General features: G+C 36.7%; 2 protein-coding genes across 7 annotated transcripts; one reads left to right on the top strand and one right to left on the bottom strand.

Annotated features, from left to right (window-relative positions):
- Nucleotides 1-2,051: 2,051 nt before the first annotated feature.
- LOC103953113 (probable pre-mRNA-splicing factor ATP-dependent RNA helicase DEAH2) lies at nucleotides 2,052-6,469 on the top strand. 6 transcript variants are annotated; one of them, XM_009364843.3, is made up of 7 exons: nucleotides 2,054-2,544; nucleotides 3,453-3,655; nucleotides 3,761-4,845; nucleotides 5,253-5,378; nucleotides 5,469-5,707; nucleotides 5,819-5,937; nucleotides 6,064-6,469. In XM_009364843.3, the coding sequence occupies exons 1-7, from the start codon at nucleotides 2,248-2,250 to the stop codon at nucleotides 6,185-6,187; spliced, it is 2,193 nt and encodes a 730-aa protein (XP_009363118.2). In that variant the 5' UTR covers nucleotides 2,054-2,247; the 3' UTR covers nucleotides 6,188-6,469. The 6 variants fall into 6 exon arrangements, 4 of the variants coding, with proteins under 4 accessions (XP_048422351.1, XP_018504415.2, XP_048422352.1 ...); XR_007251610.1 differs by lacking the exons at nucleotides 5,819-5,937; nucleotides 6,064-6,469 and having other exon boundaries at nucleotides 2,052-2,544; nucleotides 5,153-5,378; nucleotides 5,469-5,518; XR_007251609.1 differs by lacking the exons at nucleotides 5,819-5,937; nucleotides 6,064-6,469 and having other exon boundaries at nucleotides 2,052-2,544; nucleotides 5,147-5,378; nucleotides 5,469-5,518.
- Nucleotides 6,409-14,540, bottom strand: LOC103953111 (long chain acyl-CoA synthetase 1). The gene is made up of 21 exons (XM_048566396.1): nucleotides 14,400-14,540; nucleotides 12,756-12,923; nucleotides 12,572-12,635; nucleotides 12,376-12,465; nucleotides 12,213-12,269; nucleotides 12,022-12,070; nucleotides 11,827-11,903; nucleotides 11,678-11,717; nucleotides 11,508-11,602; nucleotides 11,160-11,327; nucleotides 10,938-11,048; nucleotides 10,717-10,804; nucleotides 10,550-10,616; nucleotides 10,401-10,476; nucleotides 10,186-10,303; nucleotides 9,678-9,923; nucleotides 9,444-9,583; nucleotides 9,168-9,350; nucleotides 8,957-9,076; nucleotides 8,755-8,852; nucleotides 6,409-7,107 (listed from the first exon to the last, which is right to left on the bottom strand). The coding sequence occupies exons 1-20, from the start codon at nucleotides 14,501-14,503 to the stop codon at nucleotides 8,799-8,801; spliced, it is 2,115 nt and encodes a 704-aa protein (XP_048422353.1). The 5' UTR covers nucleotides 14,504-14,540; the 3' UTR covers nucleotides 6,409-7,107; nucleotides 8,755-8,798.
- Between the last annotated feature and the right edge of the window lie 732 nt (nucleotides 14,541-15,272).

Here is a 15,272-nt window from a genome sequence, read left to right as displayed (position 1 = left end):
TTAGAGCCATAAACTCAGCATCTGTTTTTCTCTTCCAACCCGGCTTAAAATTTTAGTTTAAGATTAATAATATAATGAATTTAGCCTACTTTTTTTTTCGGTAACTTTTTTAAAAATAAAATTTATGAAGATTATCATAATTTATTTTTATGAACATTTAAATCTAAATATATTTAAATTCTGATAAGTAATTAAAAATCATACAAATACATAGGTATTTATATAGTTTTAAGTTAAATTTGATTTAAATAATTTTCTTAAATTACTTTAGACAGATTTAATTTTAGGCCGTCAAATCTTTTTTTTACCATTAGATTTGTCTCATTTGATCATAATTGTTAGATTATAAGTAAAAAAACAAAAAAAAAGTTGTTTGAAATATCACAATTTTGTAGGTCAAGAATAATTTAAGTCAGGCTTTTCTAGGAGAATCTAGGATAAAGATATATTTTCTCTCCATGACTTATTTTAGCCCAATGGTTGAAGAAGTAATTGTCGTCTTCACTGAACTTGTTGTATAAAATACGTCAGTACACCAGTCCTATGTACATTTTTATGATTAAGTGGTTGCAGAAGTTATTGTCATCTTCATTCAACTTGTCGCATAAATATACATCAGTACAAGAGTCCTATGTAAAGCTGGATACATTTTATCCCAACATCAAAACTAATAAACAACATTTACATTTGAATTTAAACATTAGAATATGAAACAGAAGTTTCATGTTGACTAAGACTGTTGTGTAAAACTTATGTCCAAAGACGGGGTGGAAACCCTAATTGTAGTCCAAGACTCCCTCATTCCATATTCCATCATGGCTCAAAACTCGTTATATATTCTATAACTCAAGACTCCCTTATTCCATATTTCATATTCCGTCATGTTGAATAGGACTTCAGTCCTCCCAATCCTTATACCTTGAAACTGATTAAAAGGAAATTAAGGTTCCATCGTAACACTAATTGACAATATATATGAGTAGCCCCACTACTTATAAGCAAATGCAAAGTATTTTCGTTCTTCGATGTGAGATCCATACTCTCAACACGTGTACACCTCTTCCCTTGCATAACACCACCGGCTAGTCCATCTTCTAATAACACTAATACTCCGTGTGAAGTTGTAAATGGGGAAGAGATAAATAGTAGAGTGAGGTATTGGCTCAATTGTGGAGGGAGTGGCGGGCACTGCCGATCGGAGGGCTGAGGTAGCTCAACCGTCACAATCCTTTTCCTTTTTAATTTTTCAATTTTCCCCTAAAGTTTAAAGTTAACAAAATGAACTATACCAAAACAAATTGAAAGGATAGTTTTAGTATATTCTTAAATGTATTTGGGTGTCCAAAGAAATATAAATTCAGGACTGAGAAAATTTAAGTGTTGAAAAATTGGTTTTAAAGGCATGTTTACTTAACTCGAATGGGAAATTTGAAGAAATCAAATAATTTAGAAATATGGGAAGTACGGGAATGGAATCGGATCACCTAGTCCTCATCGTTGATCTTTTTACTAGTTAATCTGATTATTAAATTTTAGGTATTTGATTACGGATTTCAAAATTTTTTTTTACAATTTTCCGATTTCTGACATGTAATGTAAATAACGTAGAATAAAGTTCATCCGTATATTAATTCCATACCAAATTTAATAAACGCATAAAATGCAAGAATAAAAAATTATTCACATTCCAATTCCAAAGTGTAAACAGGATTTCTCTAACATCAAACGTTGATTGGGCCTTTCTCGGTATTATGAATGCAGTTATTGGGCCTCCTACAGTCCCACTTCACGCCGGACTAAATTGAAAGAGAATTGTTATTGGTAGTTCAAAAATCTCATTCTATATTTCAAATTTTTTATATTTAAAAAGATAAATATACTTATGAAGAGTATAGAATGAAATTTTTGAAACGTACACTCCCCAATTGAAATGGTTAGGTCTCCTTTTACTGGTCTGCAACAAAAAGGGTGGGAGGGGCACAATCGTAATTCTGAAAACTTCACCTCCTATAATATATATATATATATATATATTTTTTTTTTTTTGAACTGTCCTCCTATAATATTAATTGCGCAAAAGCCATAGCCTCCCTCCCAAATTTCTCAATCTTCTTCTATCTTCTAGTGTTTACGAAATTTAGGGCTAATTAATAAAATTGAAAGGAAAACCTCTCTATTCGGATCCTATCCGACTTCGTTAGGATCCAAGTTAGGATTTTGGGGGTTTTCCGTTAGGTTTTTTTATTGATGGGTACGGAGAGGAAGAGGAAGGTGAGCTTGTTCGACGTGGTGGACGAGACCTCCATCTCATTGGCGAAGATGAGCAAATCGAACGGCGACGGCGGAGCTGCTGCCAACCAAAACGCTGTGAGCAGTATGATCAATCGGTGGACGGGAAAGCCGTACTCGCAGAGGTACTATGAGATTCTTGAGAAGAGGAAGACGTTGCCGGTTTGGCACCAGAAAGAGGAGTTCTTGCAGGCTCTCAAAGCCAGCCAGTCTCTCATTTTGGTCGGTGAGACTGGTAGTGGTAAAACCACGCAGGTTCGTTTCTTCAAACTTTTACTGTACTTTTCGTGTATTTTGTAGCATGAAATAGATAATGGAAGCGGAATGAAAATTTCGAACTTGGTAATGCATATTTTGATTTTTCGCAAATTGCGATAGGTATTTAATTTGATTTTTAATTAGGGAATTGTTATTGGCATTTCAAAGTTCCAAACTTTCTATATTTAAAAAGAATAATACACGTATTGTGAATTAGAAATAATAGTAGCTTTTGTAGTGTTGAGAGAGAAGAATACAGTGATATATTTAAAACCCTTGTAGTCCGAATGATTTGAGGGTTGCTTTTTAAATGTCAGTTGTCATGCTATGCAACAGTGGTTGAGCTTAAATAGCAGTCTTATGTTTTACACCGTAACGATGCATATGGGAATTAATTCTCTATTGACGGTCGATATTACCTGATATACCTTTTTTCTGAACCACATTTGTCACCCTTGGCCCGAGGGTGCTCTTTTACCCTAATATCATTACGGCAATCCTGTTAACTTATTTGAACGTAAAGGTTGGAATCTTTGTAGGCCGGTTATAAATAAAAAGGATCTGGTTGAACTTCATAGTGCGTGCCACTTTCACAACACAACTAGGACTTGCCTACAGGAAATTTAGCGATTCTGGTAAGTTTAGGGCCGGAGCCAAAAACTATGCTAGAACTAGATGGGGCCTAGCCATGCTTTCCCCATTTCCAGGAGATACCACAATAAAGAATCTGGATAATTATGAGATTACGCTTTATATATCATATATTATGCTCTATGAACCTATTAGAAAGTTGATTGTGAGTTGATTTTTATCTTCTCCCCTATATTTTTCTTGATGAAGATCATGTAAAGAATGAGAATTGTTGAAATCGTCTAACCATGGCACTTCTCTATCCACTTTTACAGATTCCTCAATTTGTTTTGGAAGCTGTCGATTCAGAATCTTCAGATAAACGCAAGAAGATGATGGTTGCATGTACCCAACCCCGTAGAGTGGCTGCAATGTCAGTATCCCGTCGTGTTGCTGAAGAGATGGATGTAACCATTGGAGAAGAGGTCGGTTATAGCATCCGTTTTGAAGACTGCAGCAGTTCCAGAACTGTGTTGAAGTAAGCTCAACATCTTTTCTGTTCATTTTTATTGCTTTATCATTTGTACTCTTTTAGGGAGTCATTGATAAGTTACTTACATAATATGCATATTTTGTGTGGCAGGTATCTAACTGATGGAATGCTTTTAAGAGAAGCAATGACTGATCCACTATTAGAAAGATACAGCGTGATAATTCTTGATGAAGCTCATGAAAGGACTTTAGCAACAGATGTTCTATTTGGGCTGTTGAAGGAAGTGTTGAGAAACAGACCTGACTTGAAGGTGGTAGTGATGAGTGCTACACTTGAAGCTGAAAAGTTTCAGGGCTATTTCAGCGGTGCGCCACTCATGAAAGTTCCTGGAAGGCTTCATCCAGTGGAAATTTTTTACACTGAGGAACCTGAAAGGGATTATCTGGAAGCAGCGATTCGAACAGTTGTGCAGATTCATATGTATGAGACCCCAGGAGATATACTTGTTTTTCTAACGGGAGAGGAGGAGATAGAAGATGCGTGCCGCAAAATTAACAAGGAAATTGGAAATCTGGGTGACCAGGTTGGTCCTGTGAAAGTGGTGCCTCTGTATTCAACTCTACCTCCAGCTATGCAGCAGAAAATATTTGATCCTGCTCCTCCTCCTGTAAAAGAAGGTGGAATTCCTGGAAGGAAGATTGTGGTGTCCACAAACATTGCAGAAACTTCTCTGACTATTGATGGAATTGTTTATGTTATTGATCCTGGATTTGCTAAACAACAAGTCTATAACCCAAGAGTGCGTGTTGAATCATTGTTGGTATCGCCAATTTCCAAGGCAAGTGCACATCAGAGGTCAGGTCGTGCTGGAAGAACTCAGCCAGGAAAATGTTTCAGACTTTATACTGAGAAAAGTTTCCAGAATGATCTTCAACCACAAACTTATCCAGAAATATTGAGATCCAACCTTGCAAATACAGTTCTTACTTTGAAGAAATTAGGAATAGATGATCTGGTTCATTTTGATTTTATGGATCCCCCTGCTCCCGAGACACTGATGAGAGCACTAGAGGTCTTGAATTATTTGGGAGCATTGGATGATGATGGTAACTTGACCAAGCTGGGGGAGATTATGAGTGAGTTCCCGTTGGATCCTCAGATGTCAAAGATGCTTGTAGTCAGCCCTGAGTTCAGCTGCTCAAATGAAATTTTGTCAATATCTGCCATGCTTTCAGGTACTCTATTTTCTATTTTGTCATTGCTTTCTCAGTTGTGTGTCTTGGTTCTTATCTACATCAAGTAGATAAGTCGGGCTGCATGATTCTTGATTCTGTGCCTTTGAGTCTGTTATGTGTACAGACATTTTCTTTTGTGCACACACTGTCCTAACTGCTACATCTGCATGCAAATGCTTATGCATGTGGTTGAAGCGGTAATGTGTCATATTAGGTTGTCATCAGCAACTGTCTTGTCTAGGTTCCATGCCCCCGGTTGGCTTGTCCCTATGGATTTTTAAGTAAGTGCTGATGCATATAGTTGCAGTTTCTCAGTATTATCTCATGAAGCAAATGGTGTCGTCTCGCCTCTATGCATCTGCTAACGTTCCATGGGCCTCGTCTGTGATAACCAATTTATTTCTTAGTACCCAATTGCTTTGTCCGGCCTAGGGAGGCTCAAAAAGCTGCTGACGAAGCAAAAGCTAGGTTCGGGCACATTGATGGAGATCATCTCACGCTTCTGAACGTGTATCATGCATACAAGCAAAATAGTAAGTACATTTATCTCATTATTTCATTACTGATTTGAAGTTGATCATCCGGTGGGTTGTCATATTAAAGTCTTAATTTTAATGGTGTAGATGAGGATCCGTCATGGTGCTATGAGAACTTTGTCAATCAGAGGGCATTGAAGTCTGCAGACAATGTCAGGCAGCAGCTAGTGCGCATTATGGCCCGATTTAACCTCAAGCTATGCAGTACTGAGTTCAATAGTCGTGACTACTACATCAACATAAGAAAGGCCATGCTAGCTGGATATTTCATGCAGGTGGCTCACCTGGAACGCACTGGCCACTATCTGACAGTGAAAGATAACCAAGTACATAAAATTATTCTTTACTTTCCATATAGGCCATCTATTATTCCCCTTTTTTGCCTTGTCACAGTGTTTGTACTTGCTCCTGATATGTATTATTATCTTAATTTGCAGGTGGTACATTTGCATCCATCGAATTGCTTGGATCACAAGCCAGACTGGGTGATTTACAATGAGTACGTTTTGACAAGCAGGAATTTTATCCGTACAGTGATGGATATTCGTGGGGAGTGGTCAGCCTCTCTCTCTCTCTCTCCCTCCCTCCCTTCAAAATACGCATATATTAAGGTGAATCTAAATTGTGTCATGCCCTCGTGAGTTTATCTGTTTCTAAACTCCCAAATATTACATGTTTACAGGCTAATCGATATAGCACCCCACTACTATGATTTGGTGAATTTTCCTCAGTGTGAGGCCAAGCGTGTTCTTGAGAAGCTATACAGGAAGCGGGAGGATAAGGATGAGAACAAAAACAGAAGATGAAGTTCTTAACCCTGATTCTTCGGAATGTGCAGATTATTGTAAGGAGCAATTATTGAGTGCTGGTCGAAGTTAGCATATTTCAGCATTTTGCGTCTCCGAGCATCTCAGTTGTCACTGTAATTGGGAAAAGGCCTTGCATTGTTTCTGTACCATTTCTTGAATGATCTTGGATGTGATGGCCTTTATGGTATTCATGATTTAGTGGCAGTTTTAACATTTGATTAAAGTGTAACACGAGGTTATTATTTGATTCATGACCAATGAAAATCTAATTTCCAAGCATAAATGTTGTGGTAGTGTAAATTGGACCTTGTAATTCAGTATGTTTTTGGTCAGTTTCTTGTGTTTGTTCATCTCATTCCATGTAGAGATTCGACCCAGCTACCAGCGTTCTGCTTTCGTATGCCTTTCTCTTCCATCGTCTTCCTAAACTCTTGGACGCTGTTCCATACACCTCTTTCGCTGTGAATCTTTGAAAGCGTCGAACGACTTGCAGGATGGGCATGTCCCAGTTTGTCAATTTCTTTAGCAGCTAACTCGCCAAGTTCGAAACTTGAATGCAAGCCACATGCACCATGCCGATAACGCGTTCACAAACTAATTGATCTGATAGTGCAAAGTGCCGTGCCAATATCTCCGCATTTCGCGTACATACCAACAAGCGCGGTAGAAAATGTAAAATGATTTGGCCCTTGAGTCCATGAAACCACATTCTTTTCGCTCATCTTGTCGAAAACAGACCGAGCTTTGTTAATCCTCTTCTCATTTGCAAGAAACATCGATTAACTCCGTGTGGGTTTTTGGCTTTCTGCAACCCCAACAACATGGTGTTCCACGAAACGACGTCTCTCACGAGCTTTTGATCGAACAGGTCCTGTGCAATTGGCGCTTGGTCATTCCTCACGTAATCTGCAATCATTCTGTTACATGACAGAATGTTACGGGATGCAGGGAAACTGGCCGTCGGAAGCGTATAAAGCTGGCGGTAGTTTGTCAGCTAAGGAATTGGATCCTCTCCGAGGCAATGCCTCGGGATTCTTCTGACTGGACAACACGGACTGTTGGATCAAAATCCAATGGCTACAAACAGAGGTTCTTATAAAAGTTATAATAATTGTAACCGTTGGATTTATGGCCCGTATTGTCCGGTCAGGAGGATCCCGAGGCTTTGCCTCGGAGAGGATCCAATTCCGTTAGCTAATATTTTCAGAAGAACTTCTCCACGTACATATGTACTCCAAGTTTTATGAACTTAACATGAGGTGAAAAGTAGTGCATGTCACCATAACATCACGCAACATGTTGAAGTAATAAGGTTCACACATTATTATATGTGACGGTAACACTGTGATACGGTAGTAAAATAGTCCACATAAACTAGAAGACGGTAGTATACAATTCAAGATTATTTGTAGTCCTCATATTTGGATATGTTCATATAATTTTAATTAGAAATGATAGATTGATAGATAATAATATGATAGATGAGATTGATGATGAGAGAATCTAATGAAAGCATTATAGAGAGGTGAAGTCTTGATAAAAAAATAATTGACCATAACATGAGTTATGGCATATACCGTATGCCAATATATATAGTCATTGTTGCACTCATTTTTAAAAAATAAAAATAAAAATAATTTGGTGACGAAATTAAATTTTTTGTGGAAATGTTTAGAAAAGTAATTTACGATAACATGAAGTTAGCTCAAGTCAAAACAAACAACTAGGCTGTATCATTTAGGGATCCAAAAATCCCCTTGAAGTCTAAAGGTGTCCTTTATAACTTTTAGTTGTGGTGGAAGGCCCAACTCCCATTGGAGGTGCTCCAAAAACAAAACAATGCATTTAGGGTTGGTTTGATATTGCTATACTTTGAAAAAAAAAAGTACTTCTATTGTGCTGTAAGAATAAACAGCTGTACAATAAAGTAGCAGAGTGTTTGGTAAACATTTTTGTAAAAGTGCTTTTTTTTTTAAAAAAAAAAAAAACAGTATTATAGTGTTTGATAAACTTTTATGTAAAATAAATGTGAAAAAAAACTGGTTTTTCAAAGATGAGTTTTGCAGCTTTGTGTTTTTGGCTTTTTTTTCACCCAAAACTGTGAAAAAAGCTGAAGCTGAATGTTTAACAAACATATAAAAGCTGTAGTTTTTTTTATAGCCACTTTTTTCAAAATCATCTCAGTACCAAATTAGGACTTAGTACTGAAACTGGAGTCAGGTAGAGGAAGCAGTTGTAGAGTTGTAAAGTTGAGATGAGTTTTGCATAACTGCAGTAACATTCTGACAATATTATAGCGTAACAACGAAGGCTCGAAGAACACGAAATTACGTAACAAGTAGCATCCAAGTACATGATCAACGCATTATTAAAAAAATTAATTCACTCTAACACAACAGGATTAAAACTCACTAAAATGCCATCAGCAGTTCGGTATGCATACATCATACATAAACACACGTACCCACACACATACACACACACATCTACATATATATATATATGTATATGTATATGTATATGGAGCTCCTATATTATACTGGTGGTCATGACACTCGGAGAACCGCCACACACATGCCTCCCTACTGATTTCAACAAGTCCACGACGTTAATTACTAAATTTTCGTCCATCCAGGGTATTGTAGAGTTGATCAATTTGAACCTGCACGTAAAATGCTTCGTTGTCAGTTGCTTTGCACTTGGTAATTAGCAATTAACTGTAATTTCGCAAGTGCGAAATAGGGAACATAAATGCAGTATATATACCTGGTAATACTTGAGCAAGTGATTTCGTTTCTTCTTCAATGTTGCAGTCACCAAGTCTCTTTCCACGTCGAAGGGCCGAGGTTCTATGATGATTCCTTTGATATATTGAAAGCCACTCAGCTGTTTGAGAACAAATCAAAAGACACTAATCAGACACCCCATCTCGAAAATATTGGTTTAGTTTTTAATTAATTAAGATTCTTATAATTACCTTGTTCCTCTCAGCTATCAACTTAAGCTCAGCCATAATGTGATCTTTTAGCTGATCAAGAGAACAAAGATCCGAAAAGGAACCCATGTGACCGTTCAAATAAGCCCACTTCTTGGCGGTCTCTTCTTCCGGTACCACCACTGCAACAATCATCGACTTGAAGCTGTTTCCGTAGACCCAAATCTTCAAAAAAAGGAAGAAGAAAACAGCCTCATCGAACAGCACATTAGCATATATAAGCTCATGAAATATACATGTAAAGAATTAGATGCTTACATCTTCAATAATAGAAGCAATGCCATAAACATTTTCCAAGTACTCGAGTGCAACATACTCTCCTTGTGAGAGTTTGATAAGATTCTTCTTCCTATCGATAACCTTGATGACTCCGTTTGGAAGTATTTCCCCTATGTCACCTGAGAAATATTGTATGCCCCATCAATACATTTATTTTTTCAATCAAATTATATTACTGGAAAAGGATTAATTATGATCATTAAATTAATTAACCTGTGTGGAACCAGCCATCTTTGATGGCCTCTCTTGTTAATTCAGGATTTTTGTAGTAGCCAGCAAAAACAGTCTTCCCTCTCACACATATCTCACCACACGGATGATCCCCAAGTGGATTATATCCCATTTCCGGAACCTCCTCAAGGCGCATCTCATTGTATACAGATACAGTGCCAACAGCACCAACCATGCACATTTCGTCAGGAAAGCCGAGAGTTGTCGGTCCAATAGTTTCTGTCAACCCTGAAAGAATTATCCACAACGCTCTTAATTACTTGAGTTAAAGTCCCCGTATTTCTATCTAGCTAGATGTGTCCAAACAAGATATATTCACTACATTATCCTATACACTAACTGGGACTTATTCTAGCTAATATTACCAAGGAGATTAACTTAGCTAAATTTCTTCTTAGAAAGGGATTTACAACTTAATCTAAAGGGTAGTAGATTTATGTATGCTTAATTTTCATAAATACTGTTTAATGCTAAAAACAGAGTTCTTTACCATAGCCTGTGACTACGAATGCGCAGCAGGTAACTCGCAAGAATTCTTCGATCTCAGAGCTCAAGGGTGCACCTCCAGATATTACAAGTCGAAGTTGACCACCCAACCTAGCTTTGACCTAAAAACGTTAACAACATCAGGTAAGACTATTGTTGTGTGCGGATATTTCCCTTTGAAATAAAAGTTATTAATCAGATGAAAAATAAAAATACAACCTTTCTGAAGGCCAACAGATCCGCTATGGGCGATGCGTATTTGTTTTTATACCCCCTATTCATCCAAGCAAGTTTGCTGTATAACAAAAGAAAGATGTTAGCTTCAAACATAAGTGATGTACAATTAATAAAGTTGAAGGCCTACTTACTATTTGTAGAGAATGTCAAAAATCTTCCTTCTTCTTGGATTAAGCTCTAGCACTGCTTTCTTTATACCTGAAATACAGGTGAGTTTGAATCATTACGCATATCTGAAATCCACAAAAATGTGTAGTTTAATTCTGCAGACGGATAGAAAAGCAAAACTTTTTCCTGCCTTCATGTATTTTTTCGAAAACTCGAGGTACCCCAGCAAGAAGCGTTGGCTTTAACTCCACCATGTCATCCCTCAGTGCATTAAGATCCTTCAAATAGAGAATCAATGCAAACATAATTAAGAGAGTTGGGAAGTTTATGGTTGGATTTTTCGTTAAAATGATATATAAAGGATTTGTTTTATAATCTCCCAACAAGATACAAAAAACTCAGGTAGCATACCCCATGATAGTAGCCAACAGCAGCACCATTGCGGAAAAAATACTCCTCAATCACACGGTCAAGGATATGAGCCAAGGGAAGGAAAGATAGATAGACATCATCCCCTGTCATCTACTCAACATCATAAATTAATGCACAAGTCAGTATAAGAGAAATTATTATGAACTAACAAGGTAATTAGGTACCCCTTGAAAAACACAGGAAATGGTAACACATACTTACCTTGTCTTCAAATTGTTCCATAAAGAGATCAATCCCTCTCACTCCATATGCAACATTTTCATGTGTTATCACGACTCCTTTAGGATCTCCGCTGGTGCCGCTTGTGTACATAATGCCAGCGATATTATCTGTCGTTGGTGGAACAATCTCCGACGGATTTTGTTTACCCTGAAAACAAAAAACTCTATTCGTAACTGGGTGAAAAAGCGAAAGGAGTAGCAATTAAAAAGAAAACATTGCTAGTATTGGTCTATTTCAAAATAGTGCAAGGGTTCTTTTCCTTGCTATGAAACACACAAAAGAAAAAGAAATAAAAATAGTTATGCTGGTTAACATAGAGAAACCAACCATCTCCGTGAACTCATTCCATGAGTACGGTTTTATCCCAATCTGCACTGATTTGTTCTTCTCTTCATCCGTCATTGAACTGAAGCAGACCATAACTGTAAACACAAACAAACTCAGCACAAGGTCTTTGAGCAGATGTAGGGAACATGAACTAATCCAGTCATTCTCACCTTTTATTCGTTTAGAAGATGTAGAATCAGGTTTCAGTAGCTGCAAGGTAAAGAAATTGTATCAAATCAGAACCATCTAGTGCTTGTGAAAATGAATATGTGGAATATAAGATTTGATAAAAATGCAGATCGAGATATTTGTTTCTCACTTCTTTCACTTTCTTATCTTGGACAAAAACAACCTCAAGCTCTGCGTGATCTATAATAAAGTTTACAGCTCCTGGACCTGCATCAACACATTCCTGATCACTTGAGAGAAGTTCAACTAAATCTCTTGACATTAATGAACCCCTCCAAACATCAAGTAAAAAGAATCACTGTGATTATTTACGAATATTAATTACCAAGGGTATCGTAGAGAGGCACGCAAATCAAACTGTGAGCATTACAAGCCTACAGAAAATTTAAACAAGTTGATCATCACATGGTTGATCATACAAATCAATCATAATGAATAAAACATAAATATATATACACACATATATAAGAAATTAACAAATGAAAAAAGAGATTGAAGACGAAACCAAACACCAACCTCCATTGCCATAATCCACTGAGGACAATTTGCACCATAAATCCCAACCCGGGAACCCTATTCCGTCGTCAAATCCAAAAACGAGACTAGTTTCAGTTTCCAAAATCAACAACCATTGACTACTCAAATTGCAATCCCCTTGAATTATATTATGTGAACTTACAGGTTCAACACCGGATAATCGCAATGCAGAACCAACATCCAGAACTTCGTCATAAACCTCCTTGTATGTTTTCCAAGTGTAAGGCCCTGGCTAAAGAGCATACACAGTAATACAGTCAAAACTCAGTTTCCATTTTTTACTGGATGTGATGGTAAATTATCAGTGCATTACTTAAAAACTTTATAATCTACTTCACCTTCCCATCAACCATTTTACGCCAGCCAAGCATTCGATTTCCAGGATACTTCTGGACAGATAGACTGCGCATCAAGATTGTCAAAGAAATGAACTATTAGAAGGTAACTAATGCAGTAAGAGTCTAATCAAATTACACACGTTCAAGTAAATCTGACATACTATTGGTAGAGAATTGAAAGCACCTAAAGAGGTCCCAAGATGAATTAATTTGGCGATCAGGCGGAGGAAAATCATTTTGGGCGAGTAAATTACGGTACACTGGACCGAGTGAAGGCTTGCCATCCTCGCCTTCTCTTCCTTCCTCCACTGCAACTGAGAAAATCTTCATTCCTTTTTGGTTTTCAAGAACCCTGGACGTATGAGTTAACAGTCAGCCGAAAAGTCCAGACACAAAGTACCATACGTGATGTGAACTTATGTGTGAAAATAAGCCAAGGTCTCTGAGTTCAAACACTTCTCTTCCCCATAATCGTAGCTTAGAGTAGTAATATCATTCTAATCAAAGAACAAAAAACTTCAAGAAGTCCAAACAAAATTTAAGACGAAAAAAATTTTATGTACCAAATATTAAAAATTAAAAAAAACTTCAGAATAGTAAACTAAAATCAATCTTTATTTTTTGGTAAAACAAAAGTACAACTAACTAAGTTGCACGACTTTGATTACGGTTTTTTTAGCAGAGTGAGGCGAATGTACAGGGAAACAAAAGATTATGGCTAGCTATAACTTCACCAACCAAAAAATTAAAACCAAAATAAAAGTAAATAAATACAAAGAAAGAATTTGAGGAAAGACTATTGAGCAACTTAGCATTAGTTTGGTACTGAGGTGATTCTGAAAAAAGTGGCTATAAAAAAAATTGGGAGCTTTTTTATATTTGGTAAACATTTAGCTTGAGTTTTTTTTTCACATTTTTGGGTGAAAAAAAAGCCAAAAACACAAAGCTACAAAATCCAGCTTTGAAAAACCAACTTTTTTCCACATCTGTTTTACATAAAAGTTTATCAAACACTATAATATTGCTTTTTTTTTTTTTTTTTCAAAAGCACTTTTACAAAAAAGTTACCAAACACTTTGGTGCTTCATTTCACAGCTGCTTATTCTCACAGTACAGCAGAAACAATTTTTTTTCAAAGCACAGTACCAAAGCCCTTAACCTAAGTTTAGAGCTAACTTCACCGATCCCCCTTCCTTTTAACAATTAACAAGGGAAGTGTTATTGACACTCCAAAAATCTCACTCTACACTTCTCATAAGTGTATTTTTCTTTCTAAATATAGAAAGTTTGAAGTGTAGAATAAGGAAGTTGGAGTACCAATAACAATTTCCATTAACAATTAACAATTTAACTATTAATGCTATCATTTATAAAAATAAAATAAAAAGACTTTTTTTTTTAAATACAATGAATTCATTAAAATGAAAATTAAAAACCACATGCAGACGGGCAGGGAGAGGGGTAAAGTAAAGCAACACGAGGAATTAATAGTCCCAACCAAACATGACGCCACATACAAAACAAAGTTTGGCAGACGAAAAAAATCTGAGAGTTGACGACACAAAGCTTATATTTCATAAGACCACCCAAAACCACCATTTTAAATACAGATTACTTAACATAACTATTTATAAATACATATATATATATACATATATATATATATATATCGTTATGAAGCAAAATGCACGCCTAAAAATAGCTAGCCATGCACAAGACTGGCTAAACTTGCATGCTTTTGTGTGCGCGCGTGAGAGAGAGAGAGAGAAAGAGAGAGAGAGAGAGAGAGAGAGAGAGAGAGAGAGAGAGAGAGAGATGAATCACTAACAGAGAACTGGGAGAGGGAGGAGTATGGAAGCGTGAGAGACACCTGCACGAGCAGTGCAGCTTCAAAATATATTTATGAGAGAAAGATAAGGCAATGGGGGTCATCAATAATTAGTTAGTTGAAATAATAGGTGGGAAGGATATAGGTGAATAAATATATCTGATAGAAGCATTGCAGGTTCACAAACTAATCATGAACATCACCTACATCAGATTACTACTGATAGCTAGTTAGTATTGTTAGAGTTAGTTTTGTGACCAGCTTTTGCTAGTTGTTGCTAAGTTAAAGTGCTGAGTCAGCACTCATTTGATGTATGTATAAATACTCTTTCAATGTATGATTCTGATTCATTAAAATGAAAGATTCAGTTTTTTCACTTTCTATCATGGTATCCCTCGTTGGTGTCTAACGGCGCATCGATCCTACGCTTCCCCTTTCTCATACTTTCTTGTATTTTCTCACATTTTCTCGTCTCCCAAACAGATCCCTGCTTCTCCAATTCTTCAATTTCTGCTGCAATTCGTCTCATGAATTTACAAAAATACGGGAATTTACAAAAATGCCCTAGAAGCAAAGATTTTGACTAATGTTGACCATCATCTAGAGAGATGTATGACTTATTCTTTTAGCATATCCTCGTAGTACTCGTTGATGCAAACGCATAGGCAAAAGCCGTTTGTGAGTCTGGATTATAACGGTATAGTTATGGACGTTTGAAGTTGGTTATTGAGAGTTAGTTAAAAGATTAAGAATGACCAATTAGATGAAAAAGAAGAAAAGGGCAGCAGCCCAATCAGAAATCAGAAAGAGAAAAAAAAGAAAAAAAAAAAGAAGTGGGGGGGGGGGGGGGGAGCTCCCAGCTTTTCCTGTGGG

This window comes from the organism of the source record quoted next, unplaced genomic scaffold, assembly GCF_019419815.1.
Source record: "Pyrus x bretschneideri cultivar Hongxiangsu unplaced genomic scaffold, Pyrus_bretschneideri_v1 Contig41, whole genome shotgun sequence".
NCBI lineage: Eukaryota > Viridiplantae > Streptophyta > Magnoliopsida > Rosales > Rosaceae > Pyrus > Pyrus x bretschneideri.
The sequence above is the reverse complement of the archived record's forward strand: the minus strand, read 5'-3'. Positions and strand labels throughout refer to the sequence as shown.